This window comes from Sminthopsis crassicaudata, chromosome 4 (genome assembly GCF_048593235.1).
Source record: "Sminthopsis crassicaudata isolate SCR6 chromosome 4, ASM4859323v1, whole genome shotgun sequence".
Classification (NCBI taxonomy): domain Eukaryota; kingdom Metazoa; phylum Chordata; class Mammalia; order Dasyuromorphia; family Dasyuridae; genus Sminthopsis; species Sminthopsis crassicaudata.
In genome coordinates this window covers 143,913,012-143,936,924 of record NC_133620.1, presented here as the reverse complement: position 1 = coordinate 143,936,924, position 23,913 = coordinate 143,913,012, and the positions used below count along the sequence as shown (strand labels likewise).

The 23,913-nt window shown below is 32.0% G+C and overlaps 1 protein-coding gene across 1 annotated transcript in view; it reads right to left on the bottom strand.

The window, feature by feature from the left end:
• The window catches only part of KATNA1 (katanin catalytic subunit A1), a 33,240-nt gene that overhangs the window by 2,680 nt on the left and 6,647 nt on the right, over positions 1-23,913 (bottom strand). The window contains 11 exon segments of the mRNA XM_074309575.1: positions 1,254-1,380; positions 2,047-2,181; positions 2,837-2,963; positions 7,065-7,223; positions 8,919-9,024; positions 9,960-10,060; positions 10,062-10,082; positions 14,791-14,977; positions 18,910-19,067; positions 21,430-21,441; positions 21,443-21,605. Of these exon segments, the coding sequence (XP_074165676.1) occupies positions 1,254-1,380; positions 2,047-2,181; positions 2,837-2,963; positions 7,065-7,223; positions 8,919-9,024; positions 9,960-10,060; positions 10,062-10,082; positions 14,791-14,977; positions 18,910-19,067; positions 21,430-21,441; positions 21,443-21,592 (1,283 nt within the window). The 5' untranslated portion in view covers positions 21,593-21,605.

Below are 23,913 nucleotides of genomic sequence, written 5' to 3'. Positions count from 1 at the left end.
GTGTGTGTGTGTGTGTGTGTGTGTGTGTGTGTGTGTGTCTATATATATCTTTATACGCATATATGCCACATGAATTTAACAAAACACAAAGAAAGGAGATAACCAGAGAAGGAAAGACTAACAGCTGTTGGCGGGGGTTGGAAGAGGGATCAAGAAAAACTCAAGTGTCTCAAAAGGAATATTGAAGGGGAATGAAGAACATGCCTTTTGTGAGCTAGCTGAATGAAATAATGATGTTTTGTAGCAAATTTGATTTGTGGAGAATGGGAGTGATGGTAGGTTTGGGAGTGTGGAGAGACACTTGTCTAAAAACATTCAAAGTTTTGTCACTTGAAAAGAGACTTAGATTTTTTTATACTCGAACCAAGACCACTAAAAGAAATAGGTAAAAAAGGAAAGTAACAGCTATTTATTAAGTGCCTATTATGTGCTGGGTTTTGTGTTTTACAAATACTGCATTTGATTGTCACAACAACCCAATGAGGTAAGACGTTATTATCTCCATTTAACACTTAAGTAAATTGAAGAAATCAAGGCTGTGATTTACCCAAGGTTTTTACTCACCTGTTAATCAAACTAAATTTAAACTCTCATTTTCAGCCCATCTGGACCACCTAGCTACCTAAAATAGAAGCTGTAAAGATTTGTTTCACATAAATAAAACTCCTAATACTTACAGGACTTTGATTAAGTAACAAACAGATTCCCTATAATTATAAGTTTTCAAGTAAACATTAGATGACTACCAGTTAGTTATGTGGTGGAGAAAAGTTTTATTTTCTTATGAGTTGGACTTCAGTTTTGAGGTCCTTCTTAATTCTCAGTTTTTGTGACTGTGTCACTTACAATATTTGTTTAAAAAAAAAAAAAAAGGTTCAACAGCACAAGTTCAAAGGACAAATCCCTAAGACACTCAAATTAAGACTTTCCTCTCTTGGGGTCTGGTCATTCAACTATTAACCTATTCCAAATTAATTTTTTTCCATCTATTTTTCATGTATTTTTATAGGGATAACACAAAAAATATTGCTTCATTGAAGTTATAGAAGGCCTAGTTGTGAAATCCAGATATACTTAAAAACACTTACACACACATATACAAAATATAGCTTAAATTTTCAACTGAGAACATGATACAATATTTTGTCTCTTCAAAACCAATTTATAACTTATGGTCCATAATGATTTGAGCCTTCATATAACTTTAAAAAATTAAGGACTCTAAGGAAACTAAAACCCAAAAGAATTCCTACCTGCATACATTGGTAATATCTGCTCCTGAATAACCTTCCATATTTTCTGCTATACTTGCAAGGTCAACATCATCAGCCAATTCCAGTTCACGTAGACTTATTCGCAAGAGCTCTTCTCTGCCCTTTGCTAGATAAACATCAGAAATGGGGAAAAAAAAAAAAAAATTAAGAACTCAGCATATATATTAAATAATTTCTCAAACCCTCAAAAATGTTTTCTAGAGGAACTCCTCTGTAATACTTAACCTTCTCATGTAATTGTTCAGTGCAAATAAATATGCTTACCTACAAGTATCTGCTAGTGTTGTGCCTTAGAGAGCCTTCAAAAAACCCTTTCTCCCAAATGACAAATACTCAAATGGCTTATGAACAACTTTCTAAAAATAAAATCCAAAATATCAATAACCAAATGAAAAAAAATTGCCCCAACTAACTAATAACCAGAGAAATGAAAATTAAAGCAAATCCCAGATTCCATACATGGTCATGAGTGATAAAGTTGACAGAAAAAGAAAAAAATGATGAAAGGGCTATAAGAAAACAAGCACATCAATGTGGGGATTTGTTTTGCTTTGACTATGTATATTTTTTAAATAGGGTTTCTATTTTTTCAAAGGTGGGGAGGAACTAGGAGGGAGAGAAAACTGAATTTTTTTAGCATGTATGTATACTCAAATGGTTAAGATGACTAAACATGAAGATACTAATATATAGGAGTATTTTCTCAAAAAGAAAGTCTATTAAGGCCCAATTTAAATTTTAAAAAGATCTGTTACAATTTAAATAACAATACCTGATGGTAATGGAATGTAAATTCTTTTTTCTAGTCGTCTTCTTAAAGCCTCATCAATATCCCAAGGAAAATTAGTAGCTGCAAGTACCATAACCATTTTGGAAGGATCATCATTTTCAGACGCTCCACCAACACCTACAAGAAAAAAGAAAAAAAGAGTCTGGTCCCTTAAGTTGGAAAATCATAATAATAATATTACTGCAATAATAATCACTTTTAAAATAATGATTATAAAGTATTTGGTAGAACAACAGGATATTACTTCCTAAACTTTGTTCATAGTTTCTTAAGACTTCTCTAGGACCACACTAATTAAAGCAAACAATTAGAGCTCAGCAACAAACAAAAATACAATAGGACAGTTTAGCTTTTGTTAAATGGAAAAAAAAAAAAAAGCTCAGATAATTCTCAACAACATTAACTTATAAAATCTGTTTCCAAAAGTAAAAATTTTCCCATTTAAAAAAACCCTCACTACTATATTAATCCTATTAGCACTGAGAATAAACAACATGATATAGTGAAAAGAGCACTGATTCTGTAATTGGAATACCTCACTCTGACTTTACTGTGTGACCTTAGGTAAACCCTTTAATTTCATTTAACATCAGAGTGATCATCTGTAAGATATAGCTAATATTGCAAAACTAAAATTCAAGATTATTCTATTGAATTCCACCAATATTTACTATTTTCTAGTACTGCATCTAGTGCAAGAAACAGGAGGGAATTAAGTATAGGGAAGGTTTCAGATGCTTATCTCTACTTCTCCCAAAGTAAATTGATTTACCGTCCATCTGAACAAGTAGTTCTGCTTTTACCCTTCGACTTGCTTCATGTTCCTCAGAAGTTCCTCTGCGACTACAAATGGAATCTATTTCATCAATAAATATTGTTGTTGGAGAATAAAATCGAGCCTAAAGAAAAACAGAATAACATACTAGATTAAGATAAAACAAATCAGCCAAACAGGTGACAAATTACAGAAGAGCCAAGTAAGTATCTTTCTTTCCATTAGAAAAATTTTTTTCATCTAGATCTGTGAATTTCATTGGTTATAAGAACTTTCTACCAAAAAAATTCCCTTTACTAATGCAAATGCAATTTCTGGTCTTGAGTATTCTAAGGCATTAAGGAGATGAAGTGATTAGACCCCATAGATAGGTAGTATGTATTAAAGGTGACAAATAGAACTCAGATTTTCCCAACTTTGAGGCCAGCTCTTTATTCACACTATACTACATTACCTCTTCAAGAAAAAGTGAGAGAAGTTAAATAATGAAGTCTCTACATATCCTATTCATAAATTCTAATTTTACATGTGCAAGACTAATATTACAGATCACTTCTATTGAAAAGTATTTAAGCTAGCTATATTCATTCATTCATTTATTTATTTTAAGGCAGATATACAAATGTATTACAGATTGTAATGCCAGAAAAGGAGCAAAAGAAGAACAATTAAACACAGTTATAATATTTATATACATATATTCTAGAAAGGTCATAGGATCACTGATTAGATGTCATCTAATCCAATCTCTGTATTTTATAGTTAAAGAAAATGATCTTTAGAGAGGTTAAATCATTTTTCCACAGTCACAAAAATAGTAACTAAGCCAACATATGAACCTAAGCCCTCTGAAACTAAATCCTACATTTTTTCCATTGCTTCCATTCCATTCCATTAATTACCTAGTTAGAAGGAATCTTACAATTAATTTTTTGTTGTTGTTGTTAAGAACTTTCTCCAAGGAACATAAAGAATAAATATAATGAAACTAGTAGATTTTTCCCTTTTATGTGAAGGCAATGGAAAGGGTAGATAAAACAAATATTTAATAATATACAGATAACTTCTAGGGGCACTTTAAACATATTCCATTCTGCAAATGGATCATGTCCCCAAAATATTTTAATAATATTAATCATTAATGTTTTAGGCCAGACAGTTAAACAAAACCTTTTTAGTAAAGGTCACTTGGGGCAGTCTTGGAGTTCAATAAGATTATATATATATTACCACCCAACTTTTGAGAAAAAAAATGAAGATAAAAAACATAGAATACAGTAGTTTATCAGTCAAATCATGAAAAACTTTGAGGACTACAAATGTTATTTTTTAAATAAGCTTAAGATTTTTTAAAGTACTCATTAATTATTAGGTTTAAGTCTAAATAATAATTGGGATTATAAAGGGATGAATTAATATGCTATATTATGATTACTTTAAAGTAAAAAGGCAATTTAACCATCCTCCTTTCTAGAAAGGAAATCAGGTCTAAAAGGTAATTATAATAGATATATACTACCTGGCACATTTTAGTGGGGGGGGGGGGTTATTTTAGAAATTTAAGAGTATAATTTAAATATACTAGAAGAAGTTTCATAGTTTACTAGAATATAATTTGATTTCACATTCCAATCAGTTTTCAGATCTTGTCATTTATATCTCTACAATAATTCTTACATGTTCTCTTTTCTTTACTTATAGAACTATCACCTTTACCTTTGGGCTTCATTACTTCTTACTGATATTACTATAATAGTGGAGTCTGCCTAGAAACCTGTGCTTACTCCATAAAGCTGTGAAAGCAATTTTCCTAAAGTGCGAGTCTAACAATGTCACACTTCTCTGCTCCTTAAATTTCAATATAGTTCCCCAATACTTCAAGAATGAAATGTAAACTCAGTCACTTCTAGATCTTCATGATCTTTTAATCTTCTTATACATTATACCCCTCCATTCAGGCCTCTGCTGCTCCTCACACATATTATTCATCTGTCTGTCTCCCAGGCTTCAGACTTCAAATGAGCACATCCCTTGGGAATCCAATCCTTAGTTTCCTTCAAGATCAATTAAGTACTATCTTACACACAAAGTTGTTTCTGACTGCTATAACCATTAGTTCCTCCCTCTAAAAACTACCTGGTATTCATTTTAAACACACACATACATACATACTGTTAATTAAGACAAAGTGTCTGCCATAAAGTGGATATCTAATAACTGTTTATTGATTTAGGGCTATTATCTAATAATTCTTAATCTTCAAGGTTTTATGGTGTTCAAATTTGATGATTTTCTCACCTAATATTTCACAAGGGTTAAGAAGTAATCCCTTCTACCATAACACAAAATTTCCTCTCTATACTTGACTAGACTTGAACATTACCTGAGATTTAAAGGCTATGATATTATTCAATATTTTCCCAGAAAAGAAACTTTTATTGTCTCCCTCAATTCCAGAAGTGTTTATTAAATACCTACAATGTCCAAGGCACTGAGAATAAAAAACAAAATAAGAAATAGTTCTTGCTCTAAAGGAACTTATATTTTGCTAAGTGAATACAATATGTAAAAAAGTAAATAAATAATTTGAAGAGAGAGAAAGCAACTAAAAAAAGGGAAGGAAGAGGGGTGGGTCAGAAAGGACAGCTCATAATGAAGAAGGGAGCTAAGGTTTTAAGAGGCAAAAGCGAGAGAGAAGGAATTCTAGGCATAAATGACAGGTTGTGTAAAAACATGGGAGATTTTTAAAATTAGTTTGGTTGGCAATCGTATTGGTCTCCCCATTGCTCATTATCTAAGATCTACACATTGTTTAAGGTATGGCCTTGGTTCCCTCAAGCAAATTTGTCTCTTCCTAACTCTCAAGTCCCTCTGAGGGTAGCTCTAGACCCCTTCCACTTCACCAACAATGCCAAGTTGATAGACACAAACTAGAATCCATAGAAGGTAAGTTTCTTAAAAGCAAAGGTTTAATGCTTTTTATCTTTGTATTTTTACCACTTGGTACTGTCCCAGCACATATTAGATACCTAATAAACATCTGAATGATTATTTTAAGTTAATATATAATATATAATATATTTTTCAACTACTGGTTCAATTCTCAAGTTGCTAAATCACTGGGCTTATATTCGGACCCTCCCCCTTCCCTGGAAAGGACAAATCTCAAACTATATGCCATAAACTTTATACTATATTTCTTTTTTTTTAAATAGTTTTTATTTACCAGATATATACATGGGTAATTTTACAACATTGACAATTGTCAAACCTTTTGTTCTAATTTTTCCCCTCTTCCCCCCTCCCCCAAGATGGCAGGTTGACCAATACATGTTAAATATGTTAAAGCTTTATACCATATTTCAAAAGAAAAGTAATATCCTAACAAGATAACAAATTACAATTATCCTCCCTAATTAGACAAGCTAAATCCACTTAACATGCCCAAATAATCATGATCACATACGCAATATAGTACTTTTAAAATAGCTATATTACTTTCCTAAGGCAAAGACAGTATTGGGATTTTTCACTGTTGTTGTTTGTTTTTCAGTTATGTCTGATTATTCATGACTCCTTTTAGAGTTTTCTTGGCAAAGATGCAGGAGTGGTGTGCCATTTCCAATACATATAAATAATGAAATTTAGGTTCAAAATACTATGTCAGAATTTGAGGAATTATGTTTTTTTCCTTACTCAGATTTTTAAAGGGTAGAAGAATGAAAAAAAAAAAAAATCCCACTAATAAAGGACAAACAACTTAAGCCAGTAATTGGGTCATTAAACACAAGGTATTTGATTAACATGTCCAGTTAATAAAAAAGCTGAATGATTCAATCTCCTAAATGTTCAAGATTTTCACCAACTAGAATGACTAGAATTATGTTCTTGAGATTTGGAATCACTGAAATTACACATTTGTTCAAAAGGAAGACTAGGAAATACCTCAAATTCCAATTTCAAATCACACCAGGTACCAATCATGTAGGGAGCGTAGGGAACAAGTGAAGAATTATGTTACAAAAACAAGCCTTAGTTGGCAATTTTCAACTATTGACATCATTAGACTTCAGGCAAATGCTACAAGAGCTAGTCATTCTAGGTTTTTCTCAGTACTGGATATGATGGATAGTTACAATTCACTTTATAATCCCTAAAAGAAGTACAGGAAAAAAACAGGGCAAAAAATTGGTATGGAATCATCAGGGTTCTCTCAAACATTTACCATTTCAAACAAGAGACGAACAAGCTTCTCAGACTCTCCTCTGTACTTGGAGGTAAGAGTTGATGAAGAAACATTGAAAAATGTGGTTTTGCATTCAGTAGCTACTGCTTTAGCAAGCAGAGTCTTTCCAGTGCCAGGTGGACCAACCATCAATACCCCCTGTTGGAAATATAGTAACATAAGCAAAGATTTAATATGAATCTATACAATTGTGATTGGTTCTGTTTAATATTTATTTCTGCTAATTCCAAAACAACTCACTCTTATACTAAAATGATTAAAAAGGCAAAAGGGCTATTTCATCATTTTATGGAATATATTTCTATTTCCATACTTTGTCCCTTGACCAAGAAAGACAAATTTTAAAGCGGATATAGTATCGCTACACATAACATTTAACAATTAACACACTTGTGCTCAGATAAATTTAGTTATCTGAAAAGTAGATAGCCAACTTCTCTAGCCCAGAAGACCTATATTTTTTGAGGCCCAGAATTGAGGATCAAATAAGATAAAAGTTTAAAATGTGCCTAGCACATAACAGGTACTTTATAAAAGCTTATTTTCTTCTCCTTCTCCCTTAGATCCTGTTCCACATTACTTTTTCTTTTCTTTTTTTTTTTTGCTGAGGCAACTGGGATTAAGTGACTTGCCCAGCATCACACAGCTAGGAAGTGTTATGTGTCTGAGGCCAAATTTGAACTAAGGTCTTCCTGACTTCACGGCTGGTGATACTCTATCCAATGTGCCACCTAGGTGCCCCCACATTACTTTTTTTTTTTTTTTTTAATGAAAGGTTTTTATTTACAAAAAATATGCATGGGTAATTTTTCCAACACTGACCCTTGCAAAACCTTTTGTTCCAAATTTTCCCCTCCTTCTCCCTACCCCACTCCCCTAGCTGGCAGATAGTCCAATACATGTTATATATGTTAAAATACATGTTAAATCCAATATATGTATACATATTTATACAGTTATCTTGCTGCACAAGAAAAATCAGATCAAAAAGAAAAAGAAAAACTGAGAAGGAAAACAAAGTGCAAGCAAACAATAACAGAAAGAGTGAGAATGCTATGTGTGATCCACACTCAGCTCCTACAGTCCTCTCTCTGCATGTAGATGGCTCTCTTCATCACTGAACATTTGGAAGTGGTTTCAATCATCTCATTGTTGAAGAGAGCCACGTCCATCAGAACTGTCTTGTTCTGCTCATTTCACTTAGTATCAGTTCATGTAAGTCTTTCCAGGCCTCTCAGAAATCATTCTGCTAGTCATTTCTTATAGAACAATAATATTCCATAATATTCATATGCCATAATTTATTTAGCCATTCTCCAACTGATGGTCATCCACTCAGTTTCCAGTTTCTTGTCACCAAAAAGAGGGCTGCCACAAACATTTTTGCACATGCCCCACATTACTTTTTATTATGTTTGGAACCATATTATTAATTTCTTGGATTTCTTGGAAAAATTCTGATATTCAATTTGCATGAAGCTCAACAATCACACCATCATTTTTATTCATATAGATTTTGTAATTAATTAAAAATCTTCAGGTGTTTAATTGATAATTACCTGCATATTATTTCTGAAATGCTTCATGTTATTACATTCAAACTCACTCAGCAGGGAACTAATCTAGAAATTACCTAAACATCACATTTTGTACTTGTTTTTAGAGTCTATAATTTGCAATGCTATTTGACGATCAGCACAAACTTTTTACAAAAAAAATTTTTTTTAATTAAAAAAATAAATAAACCTTGACCTATATTGGAACATGGGCCACAACTACTTTGATGATGCATAATACTTAGGGGAGGAGAAGAGAGGGAAGGGGAAGACTTACTTTCCATGGTCTCCTAATTCCTTTAAAGAATTCTGGCATCCACATAGGTAAAACTACTGCTTCCTTGAGTAATTTTTTAGCTTCCACTAAGTCAGCTATGTCATCCCTAAAATAAAAGAGAAAATCAGCAGTTTCTTAAAAGATTCAAAATTTCATAATCAGAAGTCTATTTCTGTGTGTGTGTGTGTGTGTGTGTGTGTGTGTGTGTGTGAAATCCATGCTTTTATGTCCCTAATAAAGAACTCAAATTTATTTCTGGATTCAAAAAACAAAAGGAAATACCATCATGTTTAATTAAAATGGACTGAGTCTAATTATATACTTGGAAGCACTTCCACTACTCTGTACAAAGAATAAGCATTTCTTGACTTAATCATAACATCATATAAGCCAAATTCCTAAAGAACTGATTCTAGTAACATCACATGGTATAAAATAATCATAACACAGTTGAGACTCTAAAAAGATGGTCACTAAAGAACAGACAATATAAAAACTTTTAACTTCTATTTAGGGTACTCTTAGAAAGACAAAAAAAGTCAAAAGATCCACAAGAATTAGTTACATTTTTTCTCTATAAGTGATACATGAGTCAAATTTATCCCTGCTAGAAATAAAAGGTCAAATAAGTAGAAGTCTCAGACAAAAGGCAATAGAACTACTATCCAATTTACTTTTTCAAATGTGTTGCAACGACAGTGTATTGATCCCAACACAATCTCTCAGAGAGGCTGGTTGTGAAGACTAAGGATTGAATCCCACCTCAGACACTAACTAACTGTGGGGGCAGTAGGCAAAAATCACTGAAACTTCTCTGAGATCCAGTAAAATAAGGATCAGAGCACCACCTCATTGGGAATCATATCTCAAATGAGATATGAAGAACCTCTGAAATTTTCAGTGTACTAATACATATCAGGTATTATTATGATTACCTTTTAACAAATTATCTACCACTCTATTTTAACTTCAAAAATGGAGCCAAGTCATCATCAGTAACATTTTAAGATATTTTCATCGTGTTGCAAGTTTGTAACTTACCATCGAATATTTGGATTCTGAGAAATTATATCTCTTTCCAAAGCTTCTACTAAGTCTTTATCATATCCTGTGCCATCAAATTTATTTGTCTCTGGTTCAGTAAATTGCAGCAGGTGATTTGTTCTACACATACACATACACACACACACACACACACACACACACACACACACACACACACAAAGAAAAATTTTCCAAGAATTAACTCTACAACAATATTGACTTAATGGAAATTACATTTCACTATAAGTGAGTCTGCTACACAATTTATGTTATAAACATAAAGCTGTTATTTAAAATGCTAACATGTTACTAAGATTAGTAAAAACTACAAAAGGCTAGGAAAAATCCTTCTGCATATTCAGTATCTCTTTAGTTTTGATTTTCACATTAAAAGAATATGATAACATAAACACAACATATAGATGTGTATAATCACAAATTCAAATATTAAAGAGAGTTTTATTCTCTTATGTTTGCAATTAATCTTCAGTACCTATTCTGCCCTTATGAGAGTCACAAATAAATCTGTTTTGAATTACTCCAATCCAGTTTTCCACCACTAGTTCCTAACATATATCAATCCCTAACCAACTATTCATTTTGTGGCTATTTTCCCATTACTCTCTACAATGGAATAAAATTCATCTATCTCTCTAAGTTCTTTAAAATTTTGCCCAAATATTATTTCTCCCAGGCAGGTCCTTCCTTACTATTCTTGCACACAGCTATCTTCATTCCTACAATTGTCTTTTACTCATGCTACTGTGTCTCACTTGATAGATTTAGATGAGTAACATCAATCAGGGATCTCATATCAATGGCAACTTCCATCCCCCCTCCAAAGTAAAAGGCAAAAAAGTGTAATTCTGATGGGAAAGAGAAGATGGGAAAAAATGTGACTACTTACATTATAGTCCTGTGGGACACTGTCTAGGAAATTTTCTTTAAGGAAGTGATAGAATTTTTTCAATCACACATATCCCTGACATCCTAGAATTCAATGATTTTATAATGCCTGTTATAAACAATCATACTAAAAAAAAGACATGAACTGTCCATAATAATTAACAACCTTGACTTTTCAGAGGCAGAGGTCTTACAGAGGCACTTTCTACTGTTTTCAGATTTAAAATATGGGGAATTCTGATTTCTAGTTAACAGCTTTTAAAAAAACCCACCTTCTATAAGCATTCAATATTTAACATTCTCTTTCCTATCTTTAACATTCTCTTTCCTATCTTAGTGGCTATGAAATTTGAGTCTAAAATACATTACTAAATTACTAATAAAATGTTTTTATTCATTTAAAAAAAAACAAAGTCAAATTCTTAATTTTCTTACAGCATTAAAAATTCCATAAAGGCAGCTAGGTAGTAGCCAAAGAATAAGAATGTCAGGCCTAGAATTAGGAAGAACAAAGTTTATTTCTGATATAAACACTTCCTAGCTGTATGATGATGGGCATTTAACCTATCTGCCTCAATTTCCTCAATTGTAAAATAAAAACAGTACCTACCCCACAGGGTAGGTGCAAGGTTCAGATAAAACAGTAAGTGCAAAGCACTGAGAACAGTTCTTGGCACACAAGATACTTAATACACTACTCTTCCTTTCCCTTTTTCTATTCTCAATGACAATCTGTTTTAGCAGTGATATCAGCAATTGGAAAAGTCATACTATGGGAAGTGGAGCCAAGATGGCAAAGTAAAGGTAGGGATTTGCCCAACCTCTCCCCAAAACTTCTTCAAATTCATTTAAATAATGACTCTAAATAAATTTTAGAACATCAGAACATTCAAAAAGGCAGAGCAGAACATTTTCCGGCTGAAAGCAATTTAGAGTATTAGCAAAAAAGGTCTGTGAAATTAGGGTGGGAGTCCAGTATGCAATCTCAGTACAGCTCCAATTCCAGACCTACCCCCAAATCCCAGGTCCAACCTCTGAATCAGCAGCAGCAGTACTGGTAGTTTCCAGGCCTCTCTGACCAAAGACACCAAAGAGGTCTTGGAAGATCAATAGAAAAGGTCTGTGGAATCACAGTGGGAGCCCAGCACACAATCCCAGCACAGCTCTGCTCAGCAAAGGATTCTGTTGCTTTAGCACACTAGATATAAAAAATACAGCTCCAGAAAGATAGACAGAAAAGAGAGCTTGTGGTCAGGTGCCTAGAAGGATCTCTGAAAACAGCTGCACAAAACTCGTGAACCTTGCAACAGGGTACCCTCCATTCTGGAAACAAAGCCCTAACTCAACAAAGAGTTAAAAGGTGAATAATAGGCTAGGAAAATGAGCCGACAGCAGAAAGTTTCTGATCATCGAAAGTTACTATGATGATAAGGAGGTTCAAAACATACACTCAGAAGAAGATAAAGTTAAAACTCCTACATCCAAAGCCTCCAAGAAAAATAAGAATTGGCTCAGGCCATGGAAGAGCTTAAAAAGGATTCTGAAAATCAAATACAAGATAAAGGAAAAATTAGGAAAAGAATTGAGAGGATTAAAAAAAAGGCTAAGAGGAGAAGAATGCCTTAAAAAGATAAGTTGGCCAATTGAGAAAGGAGGTACAAAAGCTCACTTAGAAAAATAATTCCTTAAAAAATAAAATTGAGTAAATGGAAGCTAATGAAAACTAATGACTTCATGAGAAATCAATTTGCACTAAAAGCAAAACAAAAAATGAAAAAATACAAAGTCACATTATGTCTTATTCCTTTATAATTTCTGCTCAGTCTTGTATACAGCCAGTACTACAAGAAATATTTCCAATGCAAATAACTTTCTACTCTCTATCTCATAGATGTGTTATCTTTTTTTCAGCTAGATAATAAACAAGGCAGAAACCACTTCTCATACTTTTTGGTAACCCACATTACTTAGCAGTCTTTTACATGATATCATAATAAAAAAATGTGAATTAAAAACAAATTTTAAGATGCTTATTTGCAGCAAAGTTCCCTCTTGGTTATCATTTTTTAAACAGATGAATTGCATTCAATGTATTTTCTATTAGTCACTTTTAATGTCAAACAACTGGCTTAAAATTTGAAAATTAAGATGATCTTATATATTAAATCTAGAAATGGCCACTGATACTAACAGTAATGGCTAAGGTCAGAAACGCTATTCAATGGGAAGAATGGAGATCAGAATAATATCCCTAAAAAAGGTCAAGTGAAATAGGAAGATAATGACGCTAAGTCAATGAAGGCCAGAAAAAAAATCATCACTAATTTTGAATGAGTACATAAAGAACCTAGATACCTTGGTTTAATGAGTGGAAGGGGTCAAAATACCTATGTTCAATAGTTTTCATTCCAAAAATCATTTCTCTTTGAAAAAAAAATTCTAGGTTTACACTGAAAAAGAAATGTTACTTATTTGAGGGAATATCATATGGCCTTTAACTGGATCAATCTATTATTTGATGTTTGTGTGATCTAGGGAAAAAACATACTTTTTCCCTTTGGTTCTTATTCAAAATGTCTCATTCAATCCCCTCTCCTGGACATTCAGAGGATGAAGAGAATTAATATGTAACAAACAGTCTAGAAATTAAATGTATTCACCAATAAACAGGACTACATTTTTAATTCTGTGGGCTTCTATGAAGAAACAGCTCTCCTCTATTAGAAAAAAATTTGTGTTTCTACAACTATATGAACAGTACTTTATATCTGTAAGGATTTTTACATATGGATGTAAAATCTATATTTCATTTAAAAAGCTAAATAATAAAGGGCTGTATTTAAAAATAGAAAAAAAAAGTGGCATTAGGGTATGGTAAAAAGTGCTAATCCCCTTCTTATTTAGAGCTGCTTCATCAATGTGTTCCAACTCATACTATTTTATCCTACTCTTTCAAGCTCATAGTCCTTTATTAGCAATTAAATAAGGGAATTTTAAAAAATGCAGTGGGAGCCACTAAATGGAAACTCAAATGAAAAATCATAAGCAATGCTTCCTTGCTTGTTTGTTTGGTCTGAACTTGTGATTTACTTCCATATAGAGGAACTCCCAGTAAAAAAAACAAAAAAACACAAGCAACTTCAGCAATAACTTTTAATCTCGTCTCTCACTATGTAACGCTTCTATTACTTGAAATATGTGGAAAACAGGGCCTTCTACAATGATTTTCAAAAACTCATCTTCCTTATATTAGTTTTTTTTTTGCCTGCCAACTTTTGGCAGTTAACATATTCAAAGTGTCAATTCTCATTGTGTATGTATATAAGGGTGTATATATGCCTATACATGGATACATATACATATATATAGTGGTTTTGGAATATAAAGTAGTGGAGTCAGCAAAATAGAGAAAAAGGAAGAATGAACAAAGAAACTAAGAAAAATAAATGAACTAAGAACTAATAAAAATAAATGAAGTCCTATTTAGGTTCTACACTGTGTGACTGGGGTAATTTTCTAACTTTGGATTTATAACTTTAATCTCTTGGGACCCTGGCTTTTGGATTAGCCAGTTATCAAGGCCTCTTGCAGCTACTGATTTTCATGTGTGTGATTCTAGAAGTTAGATGGGTATGTGTGTTTTAAAAAAAAAATGTATTTCCAGTATATTAAGTTTCCCTTCATGTGTTTCTCTTTTAGAAATAGTAGGAACTAAGTATTTGTTGAATGATATACAGAAAAACTAATGATCTTGAGCTATGTACAATAGGCTTCAGGTTATCGTAAATTTGTACTATAGCTTACTTTGAAAAATAAATTGTTTGGAGAGCACAACTAGACAACACCTCAAACTTTTACTTTCACCTTCTAAATGTGCAATTTAAAATTTTACCTTTTCTTGAGGGAAAAAATTAATTTTTACCTTTTCTTCTCTTCCTTTATTCTGTTGATCTTTCTTTTCTCTACAACGGACTGCTTTTCCTTTGTCATTATTAGGATTTTGTGATGATGGACGATGAGGAACTTTGACTGCTGCACTTGGACGGTTACCATGGAATCTAGAATCACTATACTGAGGAGACTGACGTTTTCTGGGTCCTGGTGATGGTCTGATTAGTGAAAACAAATCATATTATAAAAACAAGTGAGCATGGTGGTACAGAACAAGTTATTTTGATTGAAGAAAGCAAGAAGGATTAAAAAAAAAAAGGCTAAACTAAAGACATAACGTAAGAAGAAACAAATAGGAGCTCTTGATACTGGAGTCCAAAGTTGAATTTGGTGCAAAGGTTAATTGAAAGTAAGAAAAAAAGTAGTATCAAAAGCAGTAACCATGGAAAAGGATCTTTGTGAAATTATTTGGACACATCAATATTTATTAAGCTATTATTGTTGTTCTTAGTATTATGCGAAAAACGGAGAATGCAAAAAAAAACCAAAAATCCTTGTTTTCAATTATTCATAATTTAATTAAAATATAAAAGAAAAATATATAAATATAAAACTGGATGACAATACTGCATATAATCAACTGCTAGCAATTATGATACTCAAATGAAGTACAATAGCAATTCAAAGACCAAGATCCTTGGGGGCTTAGATAGTTGTAAGTATCTTTATGAAAGATCTGAACTAAGCTAAAAAGGAACTACAAGAGCTAGATGGTGAAAAAAGGAGTAAAAGCAAAAAGAAAAATCAATACTAATTTACACAAACCTTTATATATATATATACATATATATATCAACGCAGCAAGGACCTACAAGTATTATTAATTCCCATTACACAGATTTAAAAAAGTGAAGCCAGAATAAGTTAAATTACATGTCTATGGTCAAAGAATTAATAGATATCAGACCCAGTATTCAAACCCAGGTCTTCTAGCTTCAATTCTAGTAGGAGTGATAACAAGAAAACTTCCTGACTGTAATAAAGATTCATATTAGATAGCAGTAGGAAGAAAATGTAATGTCAGATAAGATAAGGGCAAGTGATAAAAGACTTTGAATGCTAGGTTGAAAATTTTGACAACAAATTCCATAGTAGAGCTTAATCAGGAAAATATGAAGAAAGTGAAGATTAATTTGGTGGTAATAAGTACACGATCAATTAGAGAGGGAGAAAATAAAGGTAGGGATATCAGTTAAGTAGCTTTTACAGGAATTTAGGCATAAATTTAATAGGGAACTGACCCTAAGTGCTAACAACAAAATGGAAGTCAATAAACATTTATTAAATACTTATTCTGTGTCAGGTATTCTGCTAAGGGATATAAATACTAAAAGAAATAAATAAATAAAAAGACGGTCCCTATCCTTAAAGAGTTTATAATCTAACGGTAAAATACACAAAAGAAAACTAAAAAGAAAGGGGGAAAAAAATGGAAAGGTGATCATTTTAAAGTCAAAGAAGAAAAAAGAAAGTAACACAAAAAAACAGCTCAACTTGATTGCAATGAAAAATCTTGGTTCTGGAGAATTCTTCATCTCAAGAAAACACTAAGAAACTATAAATAAGGAATGCCAGAATAAGTTGCTTTGCAATCAGTTGTGCTTAAATGTTTTTCTTCATTACTTGGAGGATTCAATGAAGGACAGAACTACATAAAAAAAATGACTGGTGTTAATTTTTTTTTTAAAGAATCAATTACAAAAAAACAAAGTTAATTTGAAAGGGGATCAATTCAAATAATATTGTGAAGTGAGTCACTGATTTACAACTGCATATGGGAGTCTCAAAAATAACTAAACTAAGGCAAAATATCTAAGCTTATCAACTAGACAAAAAAAGGGCAAAATAAAATGATAAAAGACCTTATAAAAATTTTTGAGATTGAAGTGATAAAAAGATAGCAAAACAAAAATGTTCTTTGAGTAAATGGAATTTAAGTGATAACAAGGCTGAAGTTGAGTTTTTGCATATAAAATTTTAAAGCTCTCTGAAAAAAGTAAGCACAAAGTAAGAAGAGCCAGAAGATTTGGAATCTTAAGGGAAACTAGGTTAAAGGGCAGGAAGAAGAAATAAATGAATGAAAATGGAAAAAAAACATAAATTACCCAGTGTATAGACTTTACACTAATAGTCTAGGAATGAAAAACCATATTCTAGTAGAGGTGTTTAATATAATAATAAAAGTTCACAGTCATATTGTATTTAATTTGTAAAGCACTTTACTAAATTTACCTTAAAGATATTGTGAATGAAACATTAACTAAAAAAACAAACAAGTGTAAGTAATATTAGGTTACCTGAATTATTCAGAGATGAACATTACTGAATTTTAGAGTCAAAAAGGACCTAAAAACACATAATCAATGAGGAATACCTTTCAAAAGATTACTAGAAGGCAGATTTCTTTCTGATTTAACACTAGTAAAGGGGAGTTCCCTTTCTTTCCCTCAAGGACAAGTTATTTGGACAATAGATAACACTATTTATTAGAAAATTCTTACACAAGTATTTACTGTAAGTGCTTATTACATATGTCAAGCAAGTGCTAGTGACACAAAAAAAGTAAAAACAGCTCCTTTAAAAACAATATGTTTAACAATGTTAAAAACCTCTAATGGAAAAACAAGGTATGGGTGTGTGTGTGTGTGTGTGTGTGTGTGTGTGTGTATGTGTGTGTGTGGGGGGGTGTGTGTATCTCAAGGAAAGAACATCATCATCAAAGATGTCTTAGAGAAGGAAAAAGTAGAGGAGAAAGGAATCTTATGTTTAAGAAACAAAATGGAATTAAGATGGCTGGTAAAAAACTTTAGGAGTTCAGAATCAGGAAAGAAGGGTGAGATGAAAAAATTATAGCAATGAAGGGATTCATTTCTGTTCAATCAATAAATCAACAAGCATTTATTAAACATCTATACTATGTCAGATACATTCTCTTATAAGACTTACTTCTCTTTTAAAGATGAGATACAGTTGGAGGAGATGTGGGAAAACTGGGACACTGATACATTGTTGGTGGAGTTGTGAAAGAATCCAGCCATTCTGGAGAGCAATTTGGAACTATGCCCAAAAAGTTATCAAACTGTGCATACCCTTTGACCCAGCATTGCTGCTATTGGGCTTATATCCCAAAGAAATACTAAAGGGTGGAAAGGGACCTGTATGTGCCAAAATGTTTGTGGCAGCTCTTTTTGTTGTAGCTAGAAACTGGAAGTTGAATGGATGCCCATCAATTGGAGAATGGTTGGGTAAATTATGGTATATGAAGGTTATGGAATATTATTGCTCTGTAAGAAATGACCAGCAGGAGGAATACAGAGAGGATTGGAGAGACTTACATCAACTGATGCTGAGTGAAATGAACAAAACCAGAAGATCACTGTACACTTCAATGCTGTATGAAGATGTATTCTGATGGAAGTGAATATCTTCAACATAAAGAAGATCCAACTCACTTCCAGTTGATCAATGATGGACAGAAATAACTACACCCCAGAGAAGGAACACTGGGAAGTGAATGTAAATTGTTAGCACTACTGTCTATCTACCCAGGTTACTTATACCTTTGGAATCTAATACTTAATGTGCAACAAGAAAATGGTATTTACACACATATATTGTATCTAGGTTATATTGTAACACATGTAAAATGTATGGGATTGCCTATCATCGGGGGGAGGGAGTGGAGGGACGGGGGGGATAATTTGGAAAAATGAATACAAGGGATAATATTATTAAAAAAAAATTACTCATGCATATATACTGTGGGAAAAAAATTCTAAATAAAAAATAATAAATAAACAAACAAACAAACAAACAAATGAATGAATAAATAAAAAAATAAAGATGAGACATAGTCAGGAGCCATAGGGCAAAACTTTTATAAAGAGTCAAAAGTTATCAAGAATGTAGTAAAGAAAGCAATATTACCACCTATTTTATGAATTGTGATTAGAGAATTATTTTAAAGTAGATAAATGTAACAAAACCTTTATTCCTTATATCTTTTGAGGAGTCAAGAGATACTTTAGGCACCAAATTAAACTCAGTATTCATTTATTCCTAATATATCCCCTAAAAGATTCCCAATTACCTTCGTTCAACAGGTACTGGCAAGGACCAAACTTCTCCCTCTGAGGCCGGAAGTTCTTGATGAGCAGCTTTCAAAGGAGTGCTATCTAATTTAAAACTTTCTAGTGTTTTCATGATATCCTTAACATGTTTAGCTTCCACACTTATCTCTTGCCAAACCTGTTTACAAAGGAAAAATAACTTTAAATTAAAAACTTTTTTTTTTTTTTTTTGCTGAGGCAATTGGGGTTAAGTGACTTGCCCAGGGTCACACAGCTAACACAGTGTTAAGTGTCTGAGAGCAGATTTGAACTCAGATCTTCCTGACTTCTGGACCAGCACTCTATCTACTGCACCATCTAGCACATTTTTATTTTAATTAAAATGACATAACAAAATCAATATCATAAAAGTTACAAATATGCATTTGAGAACAATTGTTAACTAGATAAACCCAGACTGTTTAATGAAACTTTAAAAGCTTCATGTTTTACATACATACATATATATCCATCTGCAACATATCATCAGAATGGTTTCATGCTTTTTCTTGAATTAAGACTATAGACTGCTGATAAAAATAAAGCTACTTAGCAAAGCAAAAATAAGTCAAATGTATTCTAAAAAAAAAAAAAAAAAAAAAAAAAAAAAAAAACTCAAACCCCTTCTTTCATCCAGAATAAAGTAATAAAATTGACTAAATTTAACTTTATGTAATTGGAGGGGGGGGGGAGAGAAATACTATTAAGCAAAAAAAATATATGCTGAAAATAATTGTACATGTAAAACTTATATAAGATTATTTTGTCTTAAGGAGAGGGGGGAGGTAAGAGACAGAGGGAAAAAAAATTTGGAACTCAAAATCTTATAAAAATGAATGCTGAAAACTATCTTTACATGTAATTGGAAAAATAAACAACTATTAAGTAAGTATAATTTTATATTTTCTTAATATTCCCTTTGTAATAGTTCCATATATGCCATATGGAGGGATGTGGAATAGGAAGTGGTTCTGACAAAAATCTACAACCTGCAAAACTAAAAGTTATGAATAAATTTATACATCAACTAAATGAAGGTTTCACAATTTATTCCTCAGCAAAGAAACATGACCAAAATAATCCAACCCTTTTCCTATACTTCAATAAGAGACGCTTCATTTAGTGACAGCAGGTAAGTATGAAAGATACTAGAAATGGATTCAAAATTTTCTTGCTATTGTTAAAATTGAGTTGGTATATGAACATTATCACAAAGAGGAAGAGATAAAGGTCTGAAATGATGCCTTGAAGAAGATAAAAATTTAAGATTTAAGAAACAGAACTGCTGAAATCCAAAAGACAAGGAGTTGGAAGGAAGATGCTAAGATTAAATAAACAACTAAACAAATAAATATGAGAGACTGATATTTTTTTCTTCTTAGTAAGAAATAATAAACCAACACTCAATACCAAAGAAATAGATCATTAAATTTATGGCTATCCTGGTGAAATACAAGAGATGAAGTAAATTATTTAAAGATCTTTGTAATTTCTTCACTATCACTACATAATTGAGCCCTGTAATGCCATTCTTGATGTCACTCTACAAGATTATCTAATGAGTAATAATAAAGTTTCAAAAGGTTTTCCAAAAATGCCCTAATCCTGTATCAAATTTGGTTCTAAAGAAAAGGCTAGATTCATTGCCAATGTACTTTGTAAAACAATGTTGTCTTTATAATTAGGTTATCAAAATAGTTTACAGAGTAAACTATTCTTTATCAAAGTGTAGTTGGGATAGATCTTAGTGAGATTTATATGGGATTTTTACCACAGATAGCAATTCTATTTAAATGCCAAAACTCACATAACCATGCTTCATTCACATATAACTCTGAATCTTTCAAATTCTTAAGTTTTCTATTCTGAGTAATTAAACCACTAAAGCAAAAGTACATATCAACCAATTAATAAGGATTTAAGTACCCACTAAGTTCTAGGTACTTTACTAGACATAGATATACAAAGACAGAAATAATAAAAACAATCCCTTCCCCTAAGAAGTTTTTATTCTATGAGAAACCATTTATATATAAACATAAACAAAATAAAAAGATGACAATTTTAGGGAGAAGAGGTCTTGGGTAATGTGGTGGGGAGGAAATCAGGACAAATTTCATGTAAAAAAGTGGTGTCTGAACTGAATTTTGAAGAAAACTAGAAATTCTAAAGTCAGAGGTAAAAGAGGAAGTACATTCCCAAATAGAAATAGGAAGAAAGTCAGTGAAAAGGCTCAGAAAAGGAAGAAGGACAGCTGTATATGAGGAATAGCAAGGCAACTAGTTTTGGCTGGACTTTAGAATGAAGGACAATAAGGTACAATAAGATGAGAAAAGTAGTTTGGAGCCAGATGGTGAAGGCCTTTAAATGCCAAATACCTCTACAGGCAAGTGAGTCACTGTAGCTTACTAAGATATGGCCAGATCTGTGCTTTAGGAAAAAACATTTTTGACTATATGTGTAGAATGGAGAGGAGAGAAAATTTGAGATATGATTCTCACCTGTTGCCATTTTTTGCTGAAGATATGTATCTTTGACTGAGTACAGATATTTGTTCATTTGATCAAGTACTCCCTGATAATAAAACCATCGCGGAGTCATAGTTTCCAGCAAAGCATATTCACGAGCCAATTTTACATTTTCACTAATCATAAGAAGACTCATGCTCAAATGCAAGCTGAAAAAAAAAAAAAAAAAAAAAAAGAAATATTTTTTCATGTTCCATGTCTATTAACAGTTAAGTATCCCAAAAAGGACTGCAGCACAGAGACAAAAGGGAACCTTATCCAAGGCCCAGAATTTCAGGAAAACCCAGTTCAGATTATATTATTATCATAACAAAGGAAAAAAAAAAACTGTGGATGAATTTTAAGATGTTGAAAAGATATTATTCAAAGTTATAGGATTTGTGAACCTAGAATTAATCAAAACTATTCTAATATTTCTGACTACAGAAATACAAGGTTGTGATCCGGGATAACTGGAAGATGGTAGTGCCTTTAATGGAAACAGGGAAGTTAGAAAAGGGAATGTTTAAGGGGAAAGAAGGGATCTCAGCTGACTTCTACTGGGTTATAACTATCAAAGAAAAATATACACAGCGGACATGAGAAACACTAACTTACAAATATAGATTGAGAAGACCCAAAATTATGAATTTGTATTTGACATAGAAAAATAGTGATTGAATATAAATCATCTCATTGATAATCTAAAGTAGGACTATTATACTGGATGGGCAATATGGTCCTTGGTCTAATATGACAATTCAATTTCTTACCCATTTATTTTAGCAAATTATTTTATTTGGGAATTTGAGAATATATAAAACAGGCTTAAAAAAATTTTTTTTAAAGAAAAGACATCTGACTCTCTTCAACGATGAAATGAACCAAATTAGTTCCATTTGTTCAATAATAAAGAGAACCAGCTATATCCAGCGAAAGAACTATGGGAAATGAGTGTGAACCAAAACATAGCATTTCCACTCCCTCAGTTTTTGTCTACTTGCATTTTTTATTTCCTTCTCAGGTTATTTTTACCTTATTGCTGAGTCCGATTTTTCTTGTGCAGCAAAATAATTATATGGATATGTATACTTATATTATATTTAACATATACTTTTGACATATTTAACATGTATTGGTTTACCTTCCTTCTAGGGAAGGGAGTGGGGGGAAGGAAGGGAAAAGTTGGAACAGAAGGTTTTGCAAGGGGCAATGCTGAAAAATTACCCATGCGTATATTTTGTAAATAAAAAGCTATTAGAAAAAAAAAAAAAGAAGATATCTAAATTTGAAAACAGAAGTAAATTCAAATCATGTCTTTCAGTAACTTACAATTTTACTATTATGAATGACTGAGTTTATTAAACTAATCAAAGGTGAAAGTTTTATTCTTTCAAAGACCCTATTACAAAGTTCCTGTTTAAATATTTAACTTTTTAAAAACTAGCTTCTATTTTATTATAAAATTATCAAATTCTCTGAGATATAGAATGTATGTAACAGAATAAAGAACAGCAAAATGTCCTACTATGTTATATTTGAGGACCTCTAAAATTATATAAATATTTACTTTCTCAGAGGATCAGATGTATGCTATAGGGTATATTAAAAGACTATGCTGATTTTATTTTAAAATAATTTTATTTTATCTTTATAATATTAGTAAATATTAATGTAATCAGATTTTATCTTTAACAATAAAGACAAGAAAACAAAGTGGAAATTTGTTTCTTCATTATGTATATTCATTATATAAATTTTGCTTTCCTCTGCTTTTCTAATTGTAGGAGGGAGGTACAAGAAAGGGGAATAAAGATAGGATTCTAAATGGGGGTGGAGGGAGGGGGACGTTTAGGAGAAAAGACTTCAGAACAGAAAGTCAGAAGGAATCACACAGATTTGAAAATTACATATTGAATTTATTATATACAGTTATCCTTTCCACATACATTGGTTTTGATATACTGGGGACTGGCATAACAATTAAATGGGAATTTTGGGGAATTCTGTGAAAGTCACAGACAACACAAAAAGGCTAACAGACAACAACACAGAGACAATGACCAAATACTTAACCCAAATCTTATAATAAGGTACTGTAATCATCCCATAAAAGAGAAAGAAAAAATTCACACTTTTCTGGTATGGAGAGGGTCAAAACATTTAAAGCAGATTTTCCAGATTGTGGGAGTACGGCACCCCTAATCTTCCATGATGTGAAAGGAATAATTATACTTTTAAAAGGGTTTTATGTTTTACAATATATATAGAAATGCTCAGTTTCTTAAGTTCAAATTTAAAACAAATTTAATTTTTAAAAAATTAAACAATTTTAAAGTAGCTAGCAACTTAAATTGGAAATACTCCAAATAGTCAAAATCCTGCCTTAAACATCAGTTATACGACTACAAGACAACAGTCATCCTTTTATTTCCCATGCCATGAAACTCTCTAAAGCTCGAAGTTATAGATGAGTTG